General features: G+C 50.9%; 2 protein-coding genes across 4 annotated transcripts in view; one reads left to right on the top strand and one right to left on the bottom strand.

Annotated features, from left to right (window-relative positions):
- Nucleotides 1–2,359, bottom strand: part of LOC133360019 (MARVEL domain-containing protein 2-like) — a 30,736-nt gene extending 28,377 nt beyond the window's left edge. For 2 of the 3 annotated variants that reach the window (XM_061578579.1, XM_061578578.1), the window contains exon 1: nucleotides 1,422–2,193. The gene's annotated coding sequence lies outside the window, so the exon portion shown is untranslated. The other variant, XM_061578580.1, reaches the window with a different exon arrangement.
- A 4,277-nt stretch (nucleotides 2,360–6,636) lies between these two features.
- The window catches only part of LOC133360237 (phosphatidylserine lipase ABHD16A-like), a 56,787-nt gene continuing 36,871 nt past the window's right edge, over nucleotides 6,637–26,552 (top strand). The window contains exons 1-10 of the mRNA XM_061578879.1: nucleotides 6,637–6,769; nucleotides 10,453–10,509; nucleotides 11,675–11,741; nucleotides 12,107–12,193; nucleotides 17,568–17,653; nucleotides 19,402–19,475; nucleotides 21,818–21,922; nucleotides 22,180–22,294; nucleotides 23,650–23,751; nucleotides 25,706–25,769. Coding sequence (XP_061434863.1) covers nucleotides 6,695–6,769; nucleotides 10,453–10,509; nucleotides 11,675–11,741; nucleotides 12,107–12,193; nucleotides 17,568–17,653; nucleotides 19,402–19,475; nucleotides 21,818–21,922; nucleotides 22,180–22,294; nucleotides 23,650–23,751; nucleotides 25,706–25,769 — 832 coding nt within the window. The 5' untranslated portion in view covers nucleotides 6,637–6,694. The remainder of the gene's footprint in view (nucleotides 6,770–10,452; nucleotides 10,510–11,674; nucleotides 11,742–12,106; nucleotides 12,194–17,567; nucleotides 17,654–19,401; nucleotides 19,476–21,817; nucleotides 21,923–22,179; nucleotides 22,295–23,649; nucleotides 23,752–25,705; nucleotides 25,770–26,552) is intronic.

Genomic DNA, 26,552 nt, shown 5'->3' with positions numbered 1-26,552 from the left:
TACACTACGCTACCCACTGCACTATATGATACACTACCCACTACACTATACACTAATACTTTACTATACACTACACTATACACTATGCTACCCACTACACTAAACACTACGCTACCCACTGCACTATATGATACACTAATACTACAATACCCACTACACTATACACTAATACTACACTATACACTAGGCTACCCACTGCACTATATGATACACTAATACTACACTATACACTACACTAATTCTTTACTATACACTACACTACTCACTACACTATACCTACCCACTACATTATACACTAATACTACACGAGACACTACGCTACCCACTACACGATACACTACACGATACACTACACACATGTTACGTTTCTCGAGGCGCACCATGTCACGACGTTTGCTTCCCATCAGACACTCCGCAGCCTGCTCCGCAGCCCGACTCCCCGAACGTCCCCCGAGGGGAGTCCCGCTCAGCCGCCGTCACCGTGCGGAGCGTTTCCGTGTTGACAGCCGCGGCCGCCCCGCGGGGCTCGTGCCGCCCCGCGGGGCTCGTGCCGCCCCGCGGGGCTCGTGCCGCCCCGCGGGGCTCGTGCCGCCCCGCGGGGCTCGTGCCGCCCCGCGGGGCTCGTGCCGCCCCGCGGGGCTCGTGCCGCCCCGCGGGGCTCGTGCCGCCCCGCGGGGCTCGTGCCGCCCCGCGGGGCTCGTGCCGCCCCGCGGGGCTCGTGCCGCCCCGCGGGGCTCGTGCCGCCCCGCGGGGCTCGTGCCGCCCCGCGGGGCTCGTGCCGCCCCGCGAGCCGCCGTCACCGTGGGGAGCGGTGGCGCAGCGCTGCCGCTACGAACCCGGCGAGCCCGAGTTCGATTACCGCTCACGGGGAACATCAACTCCGGTGAGCATTATCTGAACCGGTTCTGGCCTCCCCCTAGATCGGCTCAGCCTTAGCCGAGTACCCGGTGCGGTGTGCAGGAAACATCGCCACTGGGGAGACAAAGGCGGCCGGGCGCGGTGCGAGCCACCCACCCCCTCGTGTCGGCCTTCAAAGGTGCAGCTCGCTTACAGCACTTGCCCCAAGTCTATGTTAGAGCTACACGGGGTGTCTTTGTCTTTGTCGCTGCGAACCCGGCGACGCGAGTTCGCGTCTCGCTCCCGGCCGCCAACACCGCCGGTGACGATCATCCGAATCGGTCCTGGGTCTCCCCTAGGTCCACTCGGCCTCAATTAAGTACCCAGTGCCATGTGTGGTCTGTTAAAGGCTCCACGGGGGATCTTTGTCTTTGTGGGACACAACACGCAACGTTAGAACAGAGCGGAGTAGAGGCGAGGCGGCGATTTAATGACCGCAGCGATATAGAAGAAGACCGCAGCGTCGTGATGATTACAATCAGAGCTTCACACGGCAGCAGGGAGCGGGATCCCCGTGTCCTCACCTCTGAGGCTGCTGCTGCTGGCGACTGAGCTGGTGGTGGTTGTTGTTGTTACTGCTGCTAGTTGAAGTAGTGCTGGTTGTGGCTGGTAGTAGTAGTGGTGGGTAGTAGTAGTGGTGGTTGTTGTTAGTAGTAGTGGTGGTGGTTGTTGTTACTGCTGCTAGTTGAAGTAGTGCTGGTTGTGGCTGGTAGTAGTAGTAGTGGGTAGTAGTGGTGGTGGTTGATAATAGTGGTGGTGGTGGTTGTTAGTAGTCGTGGTGGTGGTAATGGTGGTAGTAGTTAGTAGTAGTAGTGGTTGGTGGTAGTAGTGGTTGGTGGTGGTTTGTAGTTGTTAGTAGTGGTTAGTAGTTGTAGTAGTGGTGGTGGTAGTAGCAGTGGTGGTTGGTAGTCGTGGTGGTTGTTGTTAGTAGTAGTAGTGGTGGTTGTTGTTAGTAGTGGTGGTGGTTGTGGTAATGGTGGTAGTAGTTAGTAGTAGTAGTGGTTGGTGGTGGATGGTGGTGGTTTGTAGTTGTTAGTAGTGGTTAGTAGTTGTAGTAGCGGTGGTGGTAGTAGCAGTGGTGGTTGTTAGTGGCGGTGGTTAGTGGTGGTTGTTAGTGGCGGTGGTGGTTAGTGGTGGTTGTTAGTGGTGGTGGTGGTTGTTAGTGGTGGTTGTTAGTGGCGGTGGTGGTGGTGGTTGTTGTTGTTGCCCTACAACTTGTGAATCTCCTCAGGCGCGCCGCCTTCGTTCCCGCGCCTCACATCCGGCCAAGAATGGCGGCCGACTGCGATGACGTCACCTCCATAACCCACCTGTGTGACGTCATCTCCCCTCCCACCACCTGAGTGACCTCATCGCTGTCGCCGTCGGAGTGTGTGAGCCATATGTGACGTCATCCCTACAACGCGCGCGAGCAAACACCCGATGCTACTGGTGACGCCATCTTTCGGCTCCAGAGTGACGTCATCGCGACTGTCGACACAGAGAGAGAGAGATGGAGGGGAGTGACATCCCGGGAGGTCATCATGCGAACGCCCCGAGCAACATCTCCCTCCGAGCGCCAGTGACGCAATCGCAACGACAGGAACGCTGAGTGACGTCATCCCGCCAAGACAGCGACAATGTAAAGATGACGTCACGTCGTTGCAACGACAACATGAGGAATCGGCGTTGCTCGATTGAAATCAATCTCCCTCCTCATCTTGTCGAATGGGCTCGCTGATGTAGCATCGTGAGGTCCACTGAGCAATGTAGATTTTTTTTAGAAGCGACTTGGCCAACGAAGTGGCTTATCAGCGTGGGGAAATGTATAGGAGCCGTCCATAAATGACGTCACGCGATTTTGGACGATTTTTACCCCCCCCCCCCCTTCGTCACACGGCGTCACAAAAAGTCAGACCCCCCCCCCTCAAAAATGACGTCACAAAGCTCTGCCCCCCCCCCAAAAAAAAACATGCTTCAAATCGCTTTCAACTATTGTCATTGTAGTGCGTAATTAATGTGGCGCTGCACTCTGATGTTGTAGGATAAAACATTTATTAAAAACTCTATTTAATTAAGTAGAACGTGTTGTCTATATTTATTTAAAGTTGCGTATTTTGATGTGACGTCACATTTCTCAAACACCCCCCCCCCCATCGTCACACATCGTCACAAATGTCTGACCCCTCCCCCCCTAGGTGTGTGACGTTGTTTATGGACGGTCCCATAGCAGTAGCCAAATATGTTAAACGCGTGATGTCGATTCTAAATGTGGAGGCGAAACCTGGAGAAAAATCCACGCGTCCACGGGGAGACCGTGCAAACTCCAAATAGACAGCAGGCGTCAGGGTCGGGATCGAACCCAGGCCCTCCTCCTCCTTCTGCATATCAGTCGAGGAAGTTAACATCTCCTCGCCACCACGTCAACCCGATTCAAGAGCCGAATGGCTCACAGGGCTATACCTAATAAATGAACTTGAAATTTGAACTAGCAGCGGAGTGTGTTCATCGCTGCGGTGTCTCCTTCAGTATTTGTGGATCGGGGACATCATTGCGTGGTCGGTTATACTTTGTACTACGCTACGGGTATCTTGTTCTGGATGACCACAGGTAGAGCCACCACGACTGGATCATGTTTTTTTCCCTTCAATTTGTGGATCAGGTATCCGCATCTGCTGCTGTCATGGGCTTGTGCAGAGGATGCGGTTTTCAGGATGTAACTTCTTTCGAAATGGTGCTAATCGTAGGTGCGGGGGTAGGACAACAAGCTGAACATAACGACAAGCGGTTCTGTATAAGAAAGAATCTGAGAAAAACGCAGTTCTAAAGGTTATGATGGATGCAAGTGTAGAGGTGTAATTGCGCATGGCTACGAATGTTGAGGTGTGATTATGCATGGCCATGGATGGCCAACAAACACAAGGGGCGGGGTTACGGCCGTACACAAGGGTGGCGCTCGCACCGACGTCCGCATGTGTATCCCCCACGGGCCCCCCCTCGGGGGCGAGTCCTATAAAAGGTGATGAGCTCGAGGGCTCGAGGTCGGGACTCAGCTTTAACCAGAGAAGAACGAAGACCTGCTAGTATAGGCCCTGGAGCTCCCCTGGCTCGCTGTCCTTCTAAGGGCCGACCAGGGCAAGCCGGTGGCGTGGCCCCGAGAGCCCAGACGAAGCTGGTCTGGTGACTCAGGGAGCCGGGATCCCAGCTTAACCAAGCTGGGACAGATAGCCTCCCCTAGTCCCGTAGTGGAGGAGTTGGTATAGGTTAGAGGGGTTAGCTGTCGAGAAATCCCTGTAGCCAAGTGACCTGTAATGACTGTGTTGGTGTAATAAATAAGTGTGCCTCCGATCCTGTCGTCAAGCCTCCATATATACTTACTACACAAGTAAGCATAGCAACTCATTGGGCCACTGCAGCGTCACCTCCCCTGTAGCCTGCGGGCACTGCTCACATGCAGCTGTTCTGTTAATATCGAGTGATCTGACACCAGCGCATCCAGGATTTGTCCAGCTAGGGGCCGTCCATAAATGACGCCACGCGATTTTGGACGATTTTTGGCCCCCACCCCTTTCTTCACACGCGTCCCAAAAAGTCAGACCCCCCCTCAAAGCTCTGCCCCCCCCCCCCAAAATAAAACACGCTTCAAATCGCTTTAAACTATTGTCATTTTAGTGCGTATTTAATGTGGCGCTGCACTCTGATGTTGTAGGAGAAACCATGTATTAAAAGGTCTATTTAATTAAGTAGAACGTGTTGTCTATATTTATTTAGAGTTGCGCATTTTGAGGGACGTCACATTTCTCACCCCCCCCCCCCTCGTCACACATCGTCACAAATGTCTGACCCCCCCCCCCCCCCCCCTAGGTACGTGACGTCATTTATGGACGGCCCCTTAATACAATTAGTTACAATCATCATCACTATCCATGGGGCAGATATGTCTGTAGTTGGAGCGCCAAGATGGTGATTGCCTGGTATACAGGAGGGACGTCGGTTCAATCCCGACCCCTGACGCCTGCTGTCTATTTGGAGTTTGCACGGACTCCCCGTGGACGCGTGGATTTTTCTCCAGGTTTTGCCTCCACATTTAGAATCGACATCCGTTTCGAGTTTTTGGCCACTGCTATAAAATAATGTCCACATGATAAGCCACTTCGTTGAGCTGTCATTTGTGATAGGCTGTGGTCGCTTCTGAAAACAAGCTACAGAGCTCAGTGGGCCTTACCTGGTAACATTTTTAAAAATACTTTACAGATAGATGGTCCACTGCACATTTCATAATTCGTTGTTTCCACTTTCCTTTCTCTGTCTTGTAGTGCCAATATGCTCAAGTAGCGCGCCACACATTTCTGGCAACCAACCTTTTATGATCTCGTCGTCTCTGTTAGGTCTTCCCTCTCTTTCCCAGTTCCTTCCATTTTTAAATCCTGTATTTAAATCCTTTCTATTAAGTTCACTTGCTTGCTTGCTTGCGCGCTTACGACCGTGCAAATCTTTCGGTAGTTTTTTAACCCACTTCCCGTGATCCAATCGAGCTGAGATTTTGCACACAGACTCGTTGTGCGTGACAATTTATTTGTGTGTCCAACATTGGCGTATCTCGCGGTATGACAGCGTCTAACGCTGTCGCCTCGACAGACCTGGTTTCACCTGAGGACGGCTGCTTGCGTTGTGGCCGAAACGTCATGAGAATTATTTTATTATGTTTTATTTTTATTATTGTATTACTTCCCTTCTACGTGACTTTACCGAAAGAACCAAGAAGATGAATCCCTGCAGTCACGAAAGCTTTAAATCGAAAAGCAAACACATTCTTTTGCAAATCTGATCTGTAACGGTGATCATTTTACCCGTCGTAGTCGTGTCGATCGTACAAGGCGAATGTGGAATGCAATTTGAGAGACTGCTGCTGTGTTGATGCCTTGCCACCAAACTTGGGAACTGATGGATCTATGCAATTTGTACTTAATATACTTTAATGTATATACTGGACGTACTGTGAAAAATAGCTTTATATCTCATCGGATTCCTTCGGTATAAATACGTATTACCTATTATATGTATTTTTGTTATGTATTGAAGTTATTTCGATTTTTTTTCTGCTTAAAATGTCCAAATAATGGGCTACTTTGATGAGCGATCATTTGTGGGCATGTCGATTCTGAAAAACAAGTTCATCCTCGGTGGGCTTTGCCTGGTAGGGTAGGGAATGGTTTAGGGGTGTATTTGGATGTGTTTGGGTGATGTTGTTACCTTGGATTTTTGCATTAATGTCATGTTTTTGTATTTGTTGTTGTAATGTTCTTACCCTGTGCCTCTCCTGAACTTGTGTGATAAAGAGCTTTATAGCTCATCGGATTTCTGCAGAATAAATACATTTTAATTATTCCATGTATTTTGCATTTATATATTGCAATGTGCTTAACTTTCCCCTATACAGTGCTCTGCACTCCCATTGTTCTGTCTTTGCTGTTGGGACTTTCTGACCATCCCCGCGTGCCTCCTGGACATCTGTGCGGGGGGGGGAAGAGCTTCATAGCTAATCGGATTTCTTCTTCCTGCTGTAGTCTGCACAATCACAGGTCACCGATGCTTCCGGAAATACCAAAAATAAATAATCCATCAACCCGGCTCCAACCGTTGCGCAATCGTTAATCGTTTCTCAACGTCAAGAGCACGTTCGATTCTTTAAAATAACGAGCACATTCGATTCCCACGGTTCCTGATATAGGTTTAGAGGGGGAATCGATACGGCAGGAGTCGTCGAGTAGTGGCGATTAGGTCGGGAATCGATCCTGCCAGTGGACAGCAAGATTCAATGGCGGCTGCTTTGCTTCTTCGCTGCGTGCTGGGCCCGCGACTCTATCGCCTCCACTGCCGCGGCGAGGGATCGGTGAGGTCCACCACCACCCCTCACCGAAGGGGGTAGATTGGACCCCCTTGCTCACACCACGGCGTAATCCGCCCGCGTCGGAACTCGAACCGGAGTGGTCACGGCTCTCGGGCAACGCCGCTGCTCACTGGGGGTCCCCCGTACCTTCCCCAGCGCTGACCCTGACGCCTTCACCCTCCACCCCAACTCTGACCCTGCCGAGCGCCCAACTCTTAACCCGCAGCCTCCCAGGAGAATCACCACCATAACCAGAGCCTCCGCTGTTTACTACCTCGCCTGGTGTACAGGGGGTCGTGGGTTCAATCCCGACCCTGACGCCTGCTGCTGCTGCTGTATATTTAGAGTTTGCAAGTCTCTCTTACCCTTGATCGCGTGGATTTTCTCCGGCTCCTGCACATTTAGAATCGTCACGCATTTAGAGCATTTGGCTGCTGTTATACATTTCCCACGATGACAAGCCTCTTCGTTGAGTTATAATTTATGATAGCTAGTCGCTCTGAAATAGAGCTTTATAGCTAAATTGGGCTTATACCTGGTAAAACATAAATTAAGTAATATTAAAAAAAACTTTTTTAAAAACACTGTTTAAAGACATTCCTGCGGAGGGAGCTGGTAGGAACGTTGGGTTGCTCGGTCAATGGCCAGGGTCAACGGCGGCGTGGTGTATTCCGCCCGACTGTCAGGGCGGGCACAAGCCGGCGTGAGTAGGTTAAACGTTGAGTTTTATAAGGGCACCACGGGGTGACCAGCCCCTCCCACCCAGCCCCACCCTCCCCACCCAGCCCCTCCCCACTCAGCCCCTCCCCACCCAGCCCCTCCCCACCCAGCCCCTCCCCACCCAGCCCCCCCCCCTTCCACCCAGCCCCTCCCCACCCAGCCCCACCCAGCCCCCCCCTTCCACCCAGCCCCTCCCCACCCAGCCCCTCCCCATTCAGCCCCTCCCTGCACGACGGACGGACGGACACAATAATCCCCTGTGGGCTGGTGTAACCATCAGGTTCCTACCAGTATGAAATGTACCGTACTCGTAATGGAAGAACTCCACGACTCCAGGAAGTGGCCCCGAAGCTTGCCGTAACGTAAGAGACCGTGGTGATTTACAGCCAACGTTAGTTGAGCGTGGACAATTAGACCCAAGGCGAAACATAACATGTAAAAAAGATTGTTTTAAAATATATGTTTTTATATTTTATGATAGAATATAGTATTGTCATCAGTATGACATATGTATACCAAGTTTGTAGTCGATACCACATTGGGAAGTGGGTTAATGTTGAGTTACAAGATTTGAGGATACAACGACAGAGTGAGTTAATAGAGAGCGTGTCGTATTAATAAATAAAATAGTATGACTCAACCCTCCAGGGGCAGGGAGCTGAAATGGGAACAGCAACTCCAGCGACTTGCCTGTGCTGAAATCCTGCTTGGTGGGGTTACCCAACCCCATCAACAATCATTCCGGGAGGGTCGATAAAATACAGTACCATTTTGTGGAGAACACAGCACAAGTCTGGAACAGGGTGGTGTCGGCAAACCAAAATAACGAGACATTTTTTTTTTACAATTTTGGTGTAAAACAAAATTAATCCAGTTGATCATCGATTATCCGGCTGCCTCCAACATCCGGCGATCAGCACCTTTTGTGTGACAAAATGAAGTAGCTACGCTTGATATCAGTGTCAATCAAATATATACGGTACATTATACACTGCATACAAACAACTTACTGAAAATACTGCATAAACATTTTTTTTACCGCGACTAATAACTTCAGAAATAAAAACAGAAAATATACACCGATCCGGTGACAAGTGCGTTGTGTGATTCGGTGTTCGTATCATTCCGGCGATAGTTAAACACGTGGTCGTGGTGAGACAAGAGCTACCGTACATCAACCCCGTGATGCAGTCATCGAGATTTGAGTGTGTGTAAGTACGGTACAGTGAATACTGTAACGTTTAACAGTAGGATATGTCTCTTTTTATTTATGCCAATTCCATATAGTAAACACATTTAAATCACAAAACACCTATATACAACACCTAAAAACAAAATGTTACGCTATGTGCAAAAATAAGCTATTTTAAATCATGGTTAGTGATTATCCGGCGTTTATGAAATCCGGCGCCCCCAAAGCCGCCGGATAATCGATAATCTACTGGAGTAAGCTTTCACGACGAATATCCATAATAGAGGTGGTTTTGTGGTGGGTTAGTGTCAACGTATAAATATGTCGTTACACTTGCCACCATCACCGCTCGACATGGCCAATCAGTAATGTCACGTAAAACAAAACGTGCCAATTTTTTAATGACTAGGTTCAGCACTCACCGGTTGTGTGTTGGGGAGTAATACACATCAACATTTACCATTCGAGTACCCGCCACGTTTCGCCTGGTAATTACAACCAGCCTCATCTTTAGGATGGTGAGAGCAGCAGCAGAAGCACTCCTACGGAACTGGGTGAGAGTCTAGGATGGTCAGTTTAACATGTAGACCTTCGCGACCAATTTCCATAATAGAGTTAATTGGGGTAGATCGCGTAAATATATAAATGTGTCGTTAAACCTGCCACTACTCGACACAGCCAATTCTTAAACTTTGTCACGTAAAAAAAACCTGACACTTAGTTACCTAGTTCATTACTCACCGGTTGTTGTGTTGGAGAGTACTTTAATGTTTCTCCGGTAATTACAACAACCGGCTTCATGAGCCGGCAACCTATAAAAACCACCATAATAGCTGCATTTTATTTAAAATGTATGTTCTGGCAATATGAATCGCTTAGTATCACTGGCATTTAGAGAGAGAGAGAGAGAAGTGATTGCTATTTGTGGGAATCAGAATATGTATTTATACTGGAGTAATCCGATGAGCCATCCATAAATAACGTCACGTGATTTAGGATGATCTTTGACCCCGCCCCCATCGTCACACGGCGTCACAAAAAGTCAGACCCCCCCCTCAAATATGACGTCACAAAGCTCTGCCCCCCCCCCCCCCCAAAAAATATATAAAACATGCTTCAAATCGCTTTCAACTATTGTCATTGTAGTGCGTATTTAATGTGGCGCTGCACTCTGGTGTTGTAGGAGAAAACATTTATTTAAAAGTCTATTTAATTAAGTAGAACGTGTTGTCTATTTAAAGTTGCGCTTTTTGATGTGACGTCACATTTCTCAAACCCCCCCCCCCCCCCCCCCTCGTCACACATCGTCACAAATGTCTGACCCCCCCTAGGTGCGTGACGTCATTTAAGGATGGCCCTTGAGCTATAAATCAAATTTTCAAAGATGTCCAGTCAGGGTGTGTAAGAACATTACAGCAACAAACAATACAAAAACATGATAGTACAAAGTACAAGAAAGGTAAACAAATCACCCAAACACATACAAATTCAACAACCATTCCCACCCTACCAAGCAAAGCCCACTGAGGTATTCATTTATTTTTCAGAAGCGACCTGGCCACAAATGATAGCTCGATTCCCCGCTCATGGCCTTCACAAGCGACGATTGTCTGAATCGGTCTTGGGCCTCGCTTAGGTCGACTCAACCTCAAATGAGTACCTGGCCACCCACCCACACCCTCGTGTGCCACTGTGCCGAGCCGCTATACGCTAACAGCCCTTTCCCCAGCAGTCTGCTAAGACTACACGGGGGATCTTTGTCTTTGTATTACAGGGCCATGACTACCAGCCCAGCGCGCTGGAGCGACGGTCAGACGCACTGCTGCAGTGGGTGAGATGCTCACCATTCACCACACTGCCCTCACCAGCAGCCCTCACCACACCTCACTCACCACAGTCGGCATGACTACCAGCCGAGCGTGCTAGAGCGATGTGTCTTGACGACACACATCGCCACACTCACCGCCACACTCATTACCACACTCATTACTACACTCATTACTACACTCATTACCACACTCACCGCCACACTCACCGCCGCCCTTCCAGCCGCACTCACCACCACACTCGATACCATACTCGCTACTACACTCACCACCACACTCACCACCACACTCACCACCACACTCACCACCACACTCACCACCGCAAATAACTAGCAACATTACATCACACTCGCCACCACACTAACCCTCACCACCACCATTACCAAACTCCCAACACTCACCACAATACAAGTCCATGCCAATCACATCTTGTATACCACTCAACAAATACTACAACCCCACAATCGCCTTACCCAGCACCACCACACTGCAAATCATAGTGCACGACACTTAGACTCACCACACACACTCACCGCACTCACCACGATCACCTTACCACCATCACACCACAGAAAATCAAGAGTGCACCACACTCACTCACCACACTCACTCACCACACTCACTCACTCGCCACACTCACCACCACATTCACCAAAAACAATACTCACCACACTCAACACGATAACGTTACCATCACCACACCATTACAAATCATAGTGACCACACTCGGCACACTCAGCACATTTGCCATCACACTCACACTTGCTACACCACGATCACCTTACTATCACCACAGCACTGCAAATCGGTGCACAACACTCACTCGCCACACTCGCTCACTCACCATACTTGCCACCACCACATTCACCACACTCACACTCACGACACTCACCACACTCACAAGTTTCTACAACGCTCACCACTGATCCTCACCGTGCTCTCCACCGCACTCCCCATGCTCACCACTTTGCGTGGTTGTTACATGGATATGATGGCGATTGTGTGATTTTAGTGTAAGTGGTTGTAGTTGTGGTTGTAGTGGTTGTGGAAGTTGTGGTTATAGTGGTTGCCGTTATGGTTGTGGTGATTGATTGTTGTGGTTTTAGAGGTTGTAGGTGACGTGGCTGTGGTCGTGGTTGTGGTGTCGTAACGGTGATGTTTTGTTTCTAGGCCTCCTGGGCATGGAGTTTTACATTTTACTCCTCTCCCCTCCTCGTGGGCTTCATGTACCGCAGAGGTACCACCACAACCACAACTAACCCCACAACCAACACACAGCCACGATGACATCCACCAACACCACCACATCCACCAACACCACCACATCCACCAACACCACCACCACCATGACATCCACCACAACCACCACCAAAACCACCATGAAATCCACCACAACCACCACGACATCCACCACAACCACCACACAACCACAATCACCATGACCTCCACCACCAATAACACCGCCACAACAACCACAACATCCACCACAATCACACCACAACCACCACGACATCCACCACAACCACCACAACCAACACGACATCCACCACAACCACGAACACAACCTCAATGTGTGTCCACGTGGCTCCCCATGTGTCCCAGGTCTCTTACACTGGGACCGCACGGCCTCCTTCACCCAGATCCTGGGCTCCGTCATTCTGCTGCTGCTGGGGGTGACCTGCCTACGTGGTGTGCAGAGCTTACAACCACAACAACCACAACAACCACAACAACCACAACAAACCCAACAACCACACACAGCTGTATCACTACACAGCCACACTACAGTATGGCTACACAACCACACTGTACAGTAACCACCACAACACAACGACACAACAACTGCATCGCTACAAAAACAAAGACAAACATTCCCTCGTATGGGTGGGTGGCCAGCACCACGCCCAGCCGTCTTTTATCTCCCTTTGTGGCGATGTTTACACATCGAGCACCAGATACTAATTTGAGGCCGAGTTCACCTAGGGGAGGCTCAGTACCAGTTCAGGTAATCGTCATTGGTGTTGGCTGTGAGCGGGAATCAAACTTGGGTCGGCGGCTTCGTAGCGCAGCGCACTGACCAATGCGCCTACTGCTCCCAACTTCATAACTACACAACATTACACACGACGTTATAACTACACAACCAACGCAACAACTGGCGAGATGTTAACTACCTCGCCTGGTATGCAGGAGGTCGTCGGTTCCATCCCGACCCTGACACCTGTACATTTGGCCTATACGGTCTGCGTATTCTCGCTCTCTTTCCGTGGTTAGGTGGATTTTTTTCCGGGTCCTTCGATTTTTCCCCTTCACAATTAGAACAACACTTGTTTAGAGTATTTGGCTGCTATACATTGCCACGTGATGATCAGCCACTTCATTGAGCTATCATTTGTGATAGCCAGGTTGCTTCTGAAAAGGAGCTAGAAACTCAGTGGGCCTTCCGTGGTTAATTTTTTTTTAAATAGTTCTAGATATACAAATATATAACTACATCACCAATAACAGACGACTACATAAGCATTACACAAAAACACAGCAGCAGCCGTTGGCTGGATAACGTTTCCAAGTGGTCTGGTAGAAAACACAACAATCATGACAACAACAACTACAACAATGACAACAGCTATTGCCACACAGCAGTGAGCATTGACAACAAATTCACAACACTCTGACTGCACAGCAACACAACTACACAACCTGATTACAACAGGAAATGCTACTGTCTGAGTACGTCTGTCTATGTGTGTGTGTCTTTATAGGTGCTACTTTCTCACAGCATTTACCCTAACAGTCTTGTAAGGCTATACGGGGGATCTTTGTCTTTTTGTTTATGCACACGTGCGAGTGTGCGTGTGTACTTCTGTGTGTGTCTGTGCACCACTAAACGACGGAAAAATATTAACGACGGAATAAATATATATCAAACCAAGCTTGTGCCTGAGGCCCCAGGGGGACAGGCGTCTATCAGGTCTCCTGGCCAAACCCCATTTGGCGTAGCCAGGAGATTGAATCCTTACCCTTGGGGTTCCTCTAGAAACAGTAAAAAGCCACTGCGGGTGGCCATGTGGAATGTTCAAATGCTCACTGCGGAGGAGAAGCTGCCACTCCTCTGTTGGGAGATGGATTATTACTGCCTGGATCTCTGGTATTCAGGAGGTACGGTGGATCGGCTCTGGCTCCTGCCACCATGAGGGGTGGACAGTCCTCTACTCGGGGCAGGAGACTGCCAAACAACAGGGAGTGGCTCTTCTGAACAAAAGAAAGTAGGTGGTATGGGAGCGTGGCGGTGAGGTGTGGGAAGCTGTAAGCCCCAGGATACTTTGGGCTCGCCTTCCCATCAACCAGAGGCGAGGAGTGGTGGTCGTGGATACTTATGCCCCACTGAAGACGAACATCCGTGGAGGGATGCAGGCAAGGCCGATGAGTCAGTTGGCTTATATGACCTCCTGTCCCAGGTGCCAGCTAAAGTGTCTCCTGTCATCCTGTTGGGTGACTTTAATGCCCGAGTTGGTAATGATGCTGGCACCTGGTCTGGAGTGATTGGAAGGCATAGACCAGATCGGCTCAATAACAATGGTAGAAGGCTGCTAGATTTTTGTGCAGCCCATGGGCTTGTAATTACCAACGCGCTGTTCCGGCATCGGTGCATCCATACAACATCATGGATGCATGCCGGGTCCAAGCAATAACATCTGCTGGACTATATAGTGACGGAACAGCGGATGCGGGCCCATGTCCTTAACACTAGGACCTACCGTGGAGCTGATCTGTCCACTGACCATCGACTTGTCATCTGTAAGATGTGCCTGCCATTCTTCCACTCCGGTAGTGGGTGTACACCTAGGACTCCATTCAAACCCATAGTGTTTGGCATCGCCCCCCAATCCTCCTGATGTTGAGGGGAAGTGGGCGAGGTTTAGGACTGTGGCTCATGCAGCCTGAATGGTTGCCTTGGGTACATGGTCCAGACCTCCCCAGAGACCCTGGCTGACAGAGGTGTGCAGGCTGGCTGAGAAAAAGTGACGGGCCCACTCTCATCGTCTACAGCATCCCATATCAAAGAATGAGGAGGCTTACCGCAGCCTTCGCTCGGAGTTTCGGAGAGCCGTGAGGCACTGCAAGAATTGGGTGGTGGTCGAGGGTTGCTGAGGAGATGGAATCTGCCTCAGTGGCTCGCGATCACAAATCGCTATTTAATTCCATCAAAAAAGTAACTTGCAGCGCCACACCTATTACCATCGTTAGGGGAAAGAACAGTGAAGGCGATCCATAGTCTAGAGACCAGGAAAGGCACCGGGCAGAGATGATTTCCCAAGTGAAATGCTGAGGGAGGGTAGTGTTTTTGCACATACTGCCCTACATCACATCATAACAACAGTCTGGACCACTGGACGGGTTCCACAGGACTGGAAGGATTCCCTGGTTGTCCCCCTTTTTAAGAATGGGAACCGCACAGACTTGAACAACTACAGGAGCATCTTGTTCCTCAGTGTGTCGGGAAAGGTCCTGGCAAGGATTATGCATCATTGCCTTGTCAGACACGCTGAGGAGAGGTTTGCGGAGCCCCAATGTGGTTTCAGGAAAGGGCGGTCCTGCACGGATGCCATATTTTCTGTCCATCTGCTACAGCAGAGGTGTTCTTCGTGCTTTCGGAGTCTCTGATTCTTTGTTCACAATCATTAAGGACCTTCATGATGGTGAGCGGGCCCAGGTAAAACTACGTGGCTGGGAGTCAGAGCCATTCCCTGTACACCTTGGGGTGCGACAAGGATGTCCTCTGGTGCCCACATTATTTAACATCTATTTCAACCACGTAGGTCGTGCAGCCTTCGATGGCTGTAACGGAGCAATTTCCATTTGGTACAAATACAATGGGAGGTTGATCGGTGCGGTCAAGGGATGGCTCCCTATTGCTCAACCATGTTTTGTATGCTGATAATCTGGTCATTGCTGCTCACTCAGAGGAGGAGTTGGAGGTGCTGCTTCTAAACCTGGCACGTGCCACTGATCATCAGCCCCACCAAAACTAAGCACCTGCCTGGGTATTTTGTACCATCAGACACTCCACCCCCACAACTCCCAATTGGTGATTTGGCAGTTGTGGAGAGAGTGGAGAGTTTCCCATACCTGGGCAGTGTGCTCATGATCGGCTCCGGTTTGACAGCAGAGGTCTCCGAATTAGTTGAGTGGCATATTTTCATCGGTTGCGTAACGCTGTGTGGGAGCTACCTGGTTTGTCGCTTCACACGAAGCTTTAGGTCTTCTCGGCCACAGTCATGCCCTCCCTTCTCTACACTTGCGAAACATGGACCCCCCTAATGGAACACCTTTGCCGGTTAGAAACATTTAGGCTGGCCTGCCTGCGATCTATCCTGGCATTAACCAGGTTGGATTATGTGAGGAGCTCACAAATCCTTGAAAGATCTGGACATAGTCCCATCGGTGAGCTCCTCCAGAAGGCAAGACTGCGTTGGCTGGGTTATGTAACCCGCATGCCCAGCCACCGCATGCCTAAACAGATTTTGTTTGGCTGGATAGAAGGGGCGAAATGGGCACTGCACGGGCTAGAGAAGAGATGGAGTGATGTGGTACAAGAGGATGTGGAGCTGAATGGACTTGCCGATGACTGGTATCAGCGGTGCCAAGATCGGCCTCTGTGGAGGAGGCTTGTGAAGGACGCTACTGGGCAGTTAGAGGCAGTCACCCTCCAACATCAATGGAGGGCAGAGGAGCGACGCTCACAACAACGAGCGGAGCGCCGGGTGGCTAAAGCACAGCAATTTGGCACAGTAGGGGGCACAGGTGGTGCATCGGCCAGTCAGCTCAGTCAGTCGACCTGTGACACTTGGGTCTGCTCCATAACCTTATGCCAGCGGGCATTCGACACTTCACGTGCCTCAACGTGCACATAGCCTGGCACAAGCACCATGGTGATGTAACCGCACTTAGTGGCGAATGGCGGTTGTTGTATGGGGTGAGTGTGGTGAGGCCTAGGTGAGGCTGAGTATGAGCTGGGGGTTTATAATACTGTGTGTAGCGAGATTGTAGGAGCAAGTCTTGTTAGCGAGTAGCAGCACCTACGAAGGCCGGCATGGCACAAGAGGGTGGTGGGTGGCCAGCACCACGCCCGATCACTATTGTCCTACAGTCTGTTAAGGTTACACGGGGGATCTTTGTCTTTGTCGCGAGATTAGTGCTTAAGGGACTGGTAACCCCTCCGACTTGGCACTTTCTACCAAATTCTACGGTGGAAATGCCCATCAGCTGATGCTGGAGGCTCCAGGGATGCAGGCATTTATGATGCGTTTTTGGTGGAGCCAGACTGAACACCCTACCCCTCTCCCCTCGAGGTTCCTCCAGAAAGGAAACCACTGTGTAGAAATGTCTGATATACGCTCTGTGCAATGCAAGAGGGTCCGGTGGACCATTTCTGAATGAAGGGTGTGTGGGAGAGTGGAGGTGAGGGTGTTGGAAGCTGCTATTTGTCCCAGGCTATTGTGGGCTCTCCTCCCCATCAACAGGAGGAGAGGGATGGTGGTAGTGGTGGCGGCCTATATCCCCACTGAAGATGACATCATTGGAGGGATTAAAGTAAGGCCGATGAGCCGGATGCCTTCTATGAACTCTTGTCCCACGTGCCAGCTAAAGTGGCCTCTCGGGATAGAGGTATCCTCTTGGGTGACCTTAAGGCCCGAGTGGGTCGCGATGCAGACAGCCTGGTCTTGAGTGATTGGAAAGCATGGGCGAGATCAGCTCAATAACTACGATAGGAGGGGGAGTTGGAAGGCAATTGCCCACCAGCGACAACGGAGGGCAGAGAAGTGACGCTCACAACAACCGGCAGTGCGCCGGGCAGCTAAAAGTTGGCATGGTTGGTGCATCTGCCAGTCATCTTAGTCGGTCAACCCATGGCACCTGGGTCTGTCCCGTGACCTCCTGCCAGCAGCGAGCCTTCCACACTTTATGTGATGGCCTCAAAGTGCACCTAGCCTGGCGCAAAGTGCCTGGTGACGCCCAGCGCCACCTGGTGTTGAGCGGCAGTTGTCATCTCTCTGTTCAGGTCTTGGTCGGTGGCAGAACCCGGAGTACCTGCAGTTCATCACCGTGCTGGAGCAGACCAAGCAGAGGAATGCCTTCGACAACAAGGTGATGGGCGCTCTCGCTCGCTCATGAAGAAGGGCCGTTGCCCGAATCATCACCCGTTGTATTCAGTCCGTGTTCTCCTATAACGTGGCGGTCGTGGTTGCCACGTTGGCGAGATGTCAACTACCTCGCCTGGTATACAGGAGGTAGCGGGTTCGATCCTGATCCTGACGCCTGCTTATTATTTTGAGTTTGCGTGTTCTCCCCGTGGTCGCGTGGATTTTACTCCAGGTCCTCCGGTTTTTCCCTTCCACATTTAGAATTAACGTGCATTTAGAGTATTTGGCTGCTATACTTTTCCACATGGTAAGCAACTTCGTTGAGCCATCATTTGTGGCCAGGTCGCTTCTAAACAAGAGCTGTCGAGCTCAATGGACCGTAACCTGGTAAAATATTTCTTTATAGTTTATGGAAAAAAATGGCATTATAATATGTAATATTGGGTGTAAAGCACAGTCCGCGATAACGCGCGAGATGCCGAACAAAGACTGAGGCACGTGAGTAGCATCTAGAAGCATCCAGCAGCATCCCAATGCTTTGTGTGATGATGCTACGCTGAGGTAGCCGTATATTACGACCACTTATTTCTACTCATGCGGCGTCGTTCGCTCAATCTCGTTATATGTATGTATGTATGTTAAACTTATTTTGCACCGTACGTAGCCAACCGTGCTAATCAGAGGTGTGGGGGAAGGACAACAAACCAAAGACACAGAGCAGTTGTAAATAAATTAGTTTATCAATTTAGATGATGATTCAAAAGTGCACAGCTCCCAGTGGGTTCCTAATATCGAGAGGAAGAGCGTTCCAGACGGCCGCAGAAGCGCATCTGAAAATGCCGCGCGATGCTGTTTTTGTTCGACGGCTAGCCAGGAGCCACTGTTGCTGCGAGAATGACCGGAGTTTGCGTGATAATGATTTATACTCCTTGACGAGATCAGCAAAACCTCTTCTTGGTTCTTTCGGTAAAGTCACGTAGAAGGGAAGTAATAAAATAATAAAAACAAAACATAATAAAATATGATATTATTATATTATTTTATTATGTTTTATTATTATTATATTACTTCCCTTCTACGTGACGTTACCGAAAGAACCAAGAAGATGAATCCCTGCAGTCACGAAAGCTTTAAATCGAGATCAGCAAATATATATTAAATTCGCATCCACGTTATAAAAAAAATGCGTGTTCCCCGTAATACACATTAGTTGCATTTGAGCAAATTCGCATTGTTGAAAACCACACGCTGGTGTTGCAGCCACATGCCCGTGGGTTTTTGGCGAGCGCGTTGAGTTCTGTTGTTTGTGCGCTAATGCAGCAGCGGTAGCAGTGGCAGCATCACCGCATGATACAGCGGAAGCTCCGTTATCCGGCATCCACGGGGATTGGATGGGGTTGCCGGTTCATCAAATATGCCGGTTTTCTGAGAGTTATCAACTATAAACTAAAATATTTTAATTTTTCCAGGTAAGGCCCGCTGAGCTATATAGCTCTTTCGGAAGCGACCTGGCCACTAATGATAACTCAACGAAGTGGCTTACGTGGCGGTCGCCCTCCAGCAACAACAACGGAGGGCAGAGGAGGTGTTGACGATGGTGTGTGATGATGGTGACCATTAGGATGATGTTGATGGCATTTTGTAAAACAGTTGTTGAGTGTTGGACCAAAGGGTCCAAAACATCCAGCGACCTGCAACAAACATCACTGTCAGCGTTGTGATGGAAAGCCGTGTGTGTGTCTGATGCTGCAGAAACTGCTGGCGCGCTACGATTTTGAGTTCTCCGCTTGGCCCGTCGACTTCTCCTGGAACGAGGGCAGCGAAAAGTGAGTGGCACGCACACAGAGATTCCCCGTGTAACCTTCAATAAGCTACACACAGAGCCACACACACTGCTACATACACACAGCCACACACAGCTACACAGAGATACACACAGAGCTACATAAAGCTCCACACACGGCTATACACATGGATATACATATAGCGACACAGATACACACAGCTACACACACGGATACACACACAGTTACACTGAGATACGCAAGGGTATACAATAGAACCTCTGGTCACGAATGCTTCTGACCACGACCAAATATTTTTTTTTTATCTGGTCACGAACACATACTCGGGTGGCGATCAAACCCGGCCGTGGCCGATTTCCCCTTCCGCGCCATTTTGTTTGTAAGCGCCAAATTTCCTGTTGTGTGTTTACAAACAACAGCGACCCACGTGTGGCCGCTTGCTCCGTCAGTCTCGCTTAGTAATCGGTCTCGGTCAGACGTGCGCTCATTCGCTGTGAACTTAATTTTGTGAGTGTAGTCATACCCCTCCCCTCTCATTCAAGCCGTAATTTAGAGAGCGAAAGCGCTGAGTACGTAAATCGCTAACATAAGAACCCGTTAATCTCTTCTCTCATCATTCATACGATGATGCGGTGAAGTAAACGTTCATACGATATTACGGTGAATGCTTCCAAAAACAATACTGTACCCAAATATTACTGTTAACTTACTTTCAATAGAAACATGAATTGCTCATACGAATATTCTCTCTCTCTCAGAATCGACCGACTGATGTAGCAGACGAAACAATCATCTTGTTGAACGATTCTAAACCTTGACACGGCAATGTTAGTTTTTTCTGTTGTTCAAGGTTTTCTCAGTGTTATTCAATGTTTTTACATTTAGTTTACTATTACACTGTGAATTAAATGGCATAATTAACTATTTTTGTGCTTAAAAATGTTTAAAAAACAAAATTTATATACAGTGCGGCATGTGGAGGGACGTCACGCACGTGACACACATTTCTGGGCTATTATAGTAGTAATTCACTTTCAAGCAGCAATAAGCCTGTAGCTATACGAATGGTTATAACATTTTATTTCTCTCAAATTCGATAGATTCTCGAATTAGTCTTGGGCAGTAGTAACTAGTTTTGCACAGAACTTCAACATTGTAAAAATAAATTGAGTATCCTTTTTGGCACGGTGTGTTCTGCCACTGCTGACATTTGTATTTGGGAATATTTCATATTTCTTTGGTGTTCTTTTAGTCTCATGCTGATCATTTGTCCTGTCTGCCAAACATCGCATTTGCCACGAGCAATTAACCCGGTACGTGCATTCTGTTGATAGCTTCGGTAATGCATCTTTAGTACCAGATATTCGTTTTTGTATTTCATGTCCTGTGCCAAATCTGACTCTAATGTTTTGTTTTTCAAAAATCTGTCTCGTTTGTCAGTTACTCCTGCAGTGTACGGTATTTTAACATGATGTTGGTGATGTGTTAAGTGTTGTTGGTGATCTTGTTGGCGATGTTGATGTTGGGGGAATCGAACCCTGGCCACCCGGGTTCGATTCCCCCTCATGGCCAACACCAGTGACCATTATCTGAACCGGTCCTGGGCCTCCCCTAGGTCGACTCAGCCTAAAACAAGTACCTGGTGCGATGGGTAAACATTGCCACTGGGGAGACAAAGGTGGCCGGGCGTGGTGTTGGCCACCCACCCCCTGCTGTGCCGGCCTTTATAGGTGCTCGCTAACCGCACTTGCCCCTACAGTCTGTTAAGGCTATTTGGGGGATCTTTGTCCTTGGTGTTGTTGTTGTTGATAATGTTGGTGGCGGTGTTGTTGTTTTTGGTGATGGTGTTGTTGGTGGAGATGTTGGTGGTAGTGATGTTCATAATAACAGCCTACGTGTTAAACTGGGTAGTGATGTTGTTGGTGATTTTTATGGTGGTGTTGATGGTGGTGATGTTGTTTTTGTTGTTGGTGGTGTTGTTAACGTTGGTGGTGTTGACGTTGTTGGTGGTGACGTGTTCGGTGGTGACGTTGTTGGTGATGTTATTGGTGTGGGGAGTGGTGGTGTAGTGGTTAGCGCGCTGCGCTTTGAACCTGGCGATCCGAATTCGATTCCCACTCACGGCCACTAACACTAGTGACGATTATCTGAAACAGTCCTGGGCCTACCCTAGGTCGACTCAGCCTCAAATGAGTACCCAATGCGATTTGTAAATATTGCCACTGGGGGAGACAAATGCGGCCAGGCGTGGTGCTGGCCGCCCACCCCCTCGTGCCGTGCCGGCCTTCATAGGTGCTCGCTAACAGCACTTGCCCCTACAGTCTGTTAAGGCAATGCGAGGGATCTTTGTTGCGTGTGTGTAGGGGTGCCACGCGTGGGCCCGGGGCTCCACTCCTCAGCTCCGCCGATGCACCGCGTCCACGCGGAGGCCTGGCCTGGATACGCATGCTGCCCTGCCAGATGATCAGGTGACAGTGAGGCCTGTGTGTGTGTGTGTAGCTGTGTATGTCGCTTTGTGTGTGTAGCTGTGTGTGTAGCTGTGTGTAGGTTTGTGTGTGTAGTTGTATACAGCTACACACACACACAGATACACACACACACAGATACACACACGGTGGGCAGGCACCTCCTGTTCCCCAGCTGTGTGTTTGTAGCTGTATGTGTAGCTGTGTGTGTGTGTGTAGCTGCGCATGTAGCGTGTGTGTCTCCTTGTCCTCGTGTGTAGCTACATGCTGGCACACACGTTGGGCCGGCGCCTCGTGTTCCCGGGCTCCGTGTCGCTACTGCAGAAGATGGTGGCACCCCAGCTGCTACAGGGACGAGCCAAGCTCATAGAGGAGGTGACTCTCACACGCACACGTGTGCACACAGATACGCACAACAACCGCCATTCGCCACTAAGTGGCGGTGACATCACCACCATGGCGCTTGTGCCAGGCTATATGCACTTTACGGTCACGTGAAGTGTTGAACACCCTCTGGCAGGAGGTCACGGGACAGACCCAGGCCCATGGGTTGACTGTCAGACTGAGATGACTGGCCACTGCACCACCTGTGCCCCCTACTATGCTAACTTGCTGTGTTTTAGCCGCTCGGCGCTCCGCTTGTTGTTGAGCATCGCTCCTCTGCCCTTCGTTGTTGTTGGAGGGAATCTGCCTCCAACTGCCCAGTAGCGTCCTTCACAAGCCTCCTCTACCAAAGCCAATCTTGACACCGCTGGTACCAGTCATCGGCAAGTCCACTCAGCTCCACGTCCTCCTGTACCACATCACTCCAATTTAATATTTTTTTACCTACGTGACTTTACCGAAAAAACCTAGAGAAGGTTGGGCATGACCGTGGCCGAGAAGACCCGAAGCTTCTTGTGGAGTGACAGACCAGGTAACTCCCACACAGCTGACGACAATATAATGCCGCTTGACTGATTCGGAGTGAGACCTCTCCTGTCAAACTGGAGCTGGTCATAAGGGGACACTACCCAGGTATGGAACACTTTACACTCTCTCCACAACTGCCCCATCACCAATGGCGAGTTGAGGGGGTGGAGTGTTTGATGGCACAAAATACCCAGGCAGGTGCTTAGTTTTGGTGGTGCTGATGGGAAGGCCACACTGCTTAGTGGCATGCTCTTCCTCTTAGTGAGCAGCAATCGCCAGATCATCAGTGTATATTACATGGTTGACCAAGAGAGAGCCATCCCTCGACTGTACCCGGGCACCGATCAGCCTCACATTGTCCCCATACAGATGTAGATTCCACCAGTACAGACATGGAAGGCTTCTCAAACTGTGTGGTCAAAGATGATGTTAAATAATGTGGGAGCCAGAGGACATTCCTATCGCACCGCAAGGTGAACAAGGAATGGCTATAACTCCTGGCCATGTAACTTTACCCAGGCCCACCCACCATCCATGAAGGTCCTTAATGATTGTGAGCATAGAGTCGGGGACTCCAAAAGCATGAAGAACACAACCCACAGCCCAGGTCGGTTCAGATAATCGTCACGGGTGTTGAATGTGAGCGGGAATCGAACTCTGGTCGCCAGGTTCGTAGCGCTGTGCGCTTACCGCTGCACGACCCCTCCCCCACACACTCACGCACATGTTCACACACACGCACAGACTTGCGCTTGCTGTATTGCAATCCCTCTTGACCGCTGCCCTGTGACCCCGCGACCCCGCGTGTGTGTGTTCAGCACCAGGGCCAGCGCGCGTGTCTCCTGGCCCAGGACGGGAATCGCATCGACACAGTGTTCATTGACCGTCGCAGGCAGGGCAGCAGCCACGCTCGCACGCTGGTGAGTGCTGCCCCCTCTCACTCACTCACAGGGCAGCAGCCACGCTCACTCGCTGGTGAGTGCTGCCCCCTCTCACTCACTCACAGGGCAGCAGCCACGCTCACACGCTGGTGAGTGCTGCCCCCTCTCACTCACTCACAGGGCAGCAGCCACGCTCACTCGCTGGTGAGTGCTGCCCCTTCACTCACTCACAGGGCAGGAGCCACGCTCACTCGCTGGTGAGTGCTGCCCCTTCACTCACTCACAGGGCAGCAGCCACGCTCACACGCTGGTGAGTGCTGCCCCTTCACTCACTCACAGGGCAGCAGCCACGCTCACTCGCTGGTGAGTGCTGCCCCTTCACTCACTCACAGGGCAGGAGCCACGCTCACTCGCTGGTGAGTGCTGCCCCTTCACTCACTCACAGGGCAGCAGCCACGCTCACACGCTGGTGAGTGCTGCCCCTTCACTCACTCACAGGGCAGCAGCCACGCTCACTCGCTGGTGAGTGCTGCCCCTTCACTCACTCACAGGGCAGCAGCCACGCTCGCACGCTGGTGAGTGCTGCCCCTTCACTCACTCACAGGGCAGCAGCCACGCTCACTCGCTGGTGAGTGCTGCCCCTTCACTCACTCACAGGGCAGGAGCCACGCTCACACGCTGGTGAGTGCTGCCCCTTCACTCACTCACAGGGCAGCAGCCACGCTCACTCGCTGGTGAGTGCTGCCCCTTCACTCACTCACAGGGCAGCAGCCACGCTCGCACGCTGGTGAGTGCTGCCCCTTCACTCACTCACAGGGCAGGAGCCACGCTCACACGCTGGTGAGTGCTGCCCCCTCTCACTCACTCACAGGGCAGCAGCCACGCTCACACGCTGGTGAGTGCTGCCCCCTCTCACTCACTGACAGGGCAGCAGCCACGCTCACACGCTGGTGAGTGCTGCCCCTTCACTCACTCACAGGGCAGCAGCCACGCTCGCACGCTGGTGAGTGCTGCCCCTTCACTCACTCACAGGGCAGCAGCCACGCTCACTCGCTGGTGAGTGCTGCCCCTTCACTCACTCACAGGGCAGGAGCCACGCTCACACGCTGGTGAGTGCTGCCCCCTCTCACTCACTCACAGGGCAGGAGCCACGCTCACTCGCTGGTGAGTGCTGCCCCTTCACTCACTCACAGGGCAGCAGCCACGCTCACACGCTGGTGAGTGCTGCCCCCTCTCTCTCACTCACAGGGCAGCAGCCACGCTCACACGCTGGTGAGTGCTGCCCCTTCACTCACTCACAGGGCAGCAGCCACGCTCGCACGCTGGTGAGTGCTGCCCCTTCACTCACTCACAGGGCAGGAGCCACGCTCACACGCTGGTGAGTGCTGCCCCCTCTCACTCACTCACAGGGCAGCAGCCACGCTCACACGCTGGTGAGTGCTGCCCCTTCACTCACTCACAGGGCAGCAGCCACGCTCACACGCTGGTGAGTGCTGCCCCCTCTCACTCACTCACAGGGCAGGAGCCACGCTCACTCGCTGGTGAGTGCTGCCCCTTCACTCACTCACAGGGCAGCAGCCACGCTCACACGCTGGTGAGTGCTGCCCTCCCTCTCTCTCACTCACTCACAGGGCAGCAGCCACGCTCACACGCTGGTGAGTGCTGCCCCCTCTCATTCACTCACAGGGCAGCAGCTACACTCGCTGGTGAGTGCTGCCCCCTCTCATTCACTCACAGGGCAGCAACCACGCTCACATGCTGGTGAGTGCTGCCCCCTCTCTCTCACTCACAGGGCAGCAGCTACACTCGCTGATAAGTGCTGCCCCCTCTCACTCACAGGCGGCTGGGCGTGGTGCCGGCCACCCACCCCCTTGTGTGTCACAGTTCCCCCCTTCATAGGCACTGTTACTACTCGCAGCACTTGCCCCAACAGTCGGTTGAAGGTTACACGGGTAATCTTTGTCTCTGTGGGTGTGTGTGTGTGTCTGCTCAGGTCGTCTGCAGCGAAGGGAACGCTGGATTCTACGAGCTGGGAGTCATGGCTACGCCACTGGAAGGTGTTGTAACACGCAGTCGAACAAACGCAGAAGCATGCCAACACAGCAAGATTCCATGGCAATAACTCCACACTGCCAGCACGCACACCGCCCGCACAGCCTCGACACACGGGTGGCCTGCGTTAAACTTGTATTGAGTGTCGAAAAGTCGGACTTGTATCCAGCAAAAAGCTCCGTTATCTGCCTCGCATAGGCAAAGATGCCCCATGTAGCCTTAACACACTGTTGCAGAAAGTGCTGTCTCTATGCTGTGTAAACTCAACATTAGAAAGGCGCCCAGGGTCAGGATTCGAACCTGCACGTCCGCCGCTTGCTGTGTAAGGCCACGAGTGACTCCACTGCGCCCCTCTCCAGAATTGAACAAATCGCAGCAAAAAGCTCCCTGGTTTTATCCGGTACTTAGACCATCTGGAATGTTTCCGTTAACCGGCATCGGTCCCCATAGAGACAGCAAGACACATTTTTCCTTTGCTGTAACCGGAAAAATAAATTCGCAGCCACTCAAAATCTTGCTGTGCCGTGCGCTTCTCCTAGATCCGTCGTTGTTGTTGTTGTTAACGGGAGCTTCAGGAAGCTGGCAGTGTATACGTACAGTATCGTACTACTGTGCTACTGTACTCTAAACTGCCCTGCTGCGTTTTCTACAATCAACTTAGAATTCTGTCTACAACTGGCTGGTCAGTACCTGCTGTAAAATAGTTTCTCATTTCTTATATCATAGTTAAAAAGTTGTACGTACAGTTTGTTCTCCTATAACACGTGTTTTCATAATGCGAATTTGAT

The sequence above is a fragment of the Lethenteron reissneri genome, chromosome 67, assembly GCF_015708825.2.
Source record: "Lethenteron reissneri isolate LAM-NWPU_2019-01 chromosome 67, ASM1570882v1, whole genome shotgun sequence".
Classification (NCBI taxonomy): Eukaryota; Metazoa; Chordata; class Hyperoartia; order Petromyzontiformes; family Petromyzontidae; genus Lethenteron; species Lethenteron reissneri.
Note: the sequence above shows the minus strand (reverse complement) of the source record. Positions and strands in the feature narration are given on the sequence as shown.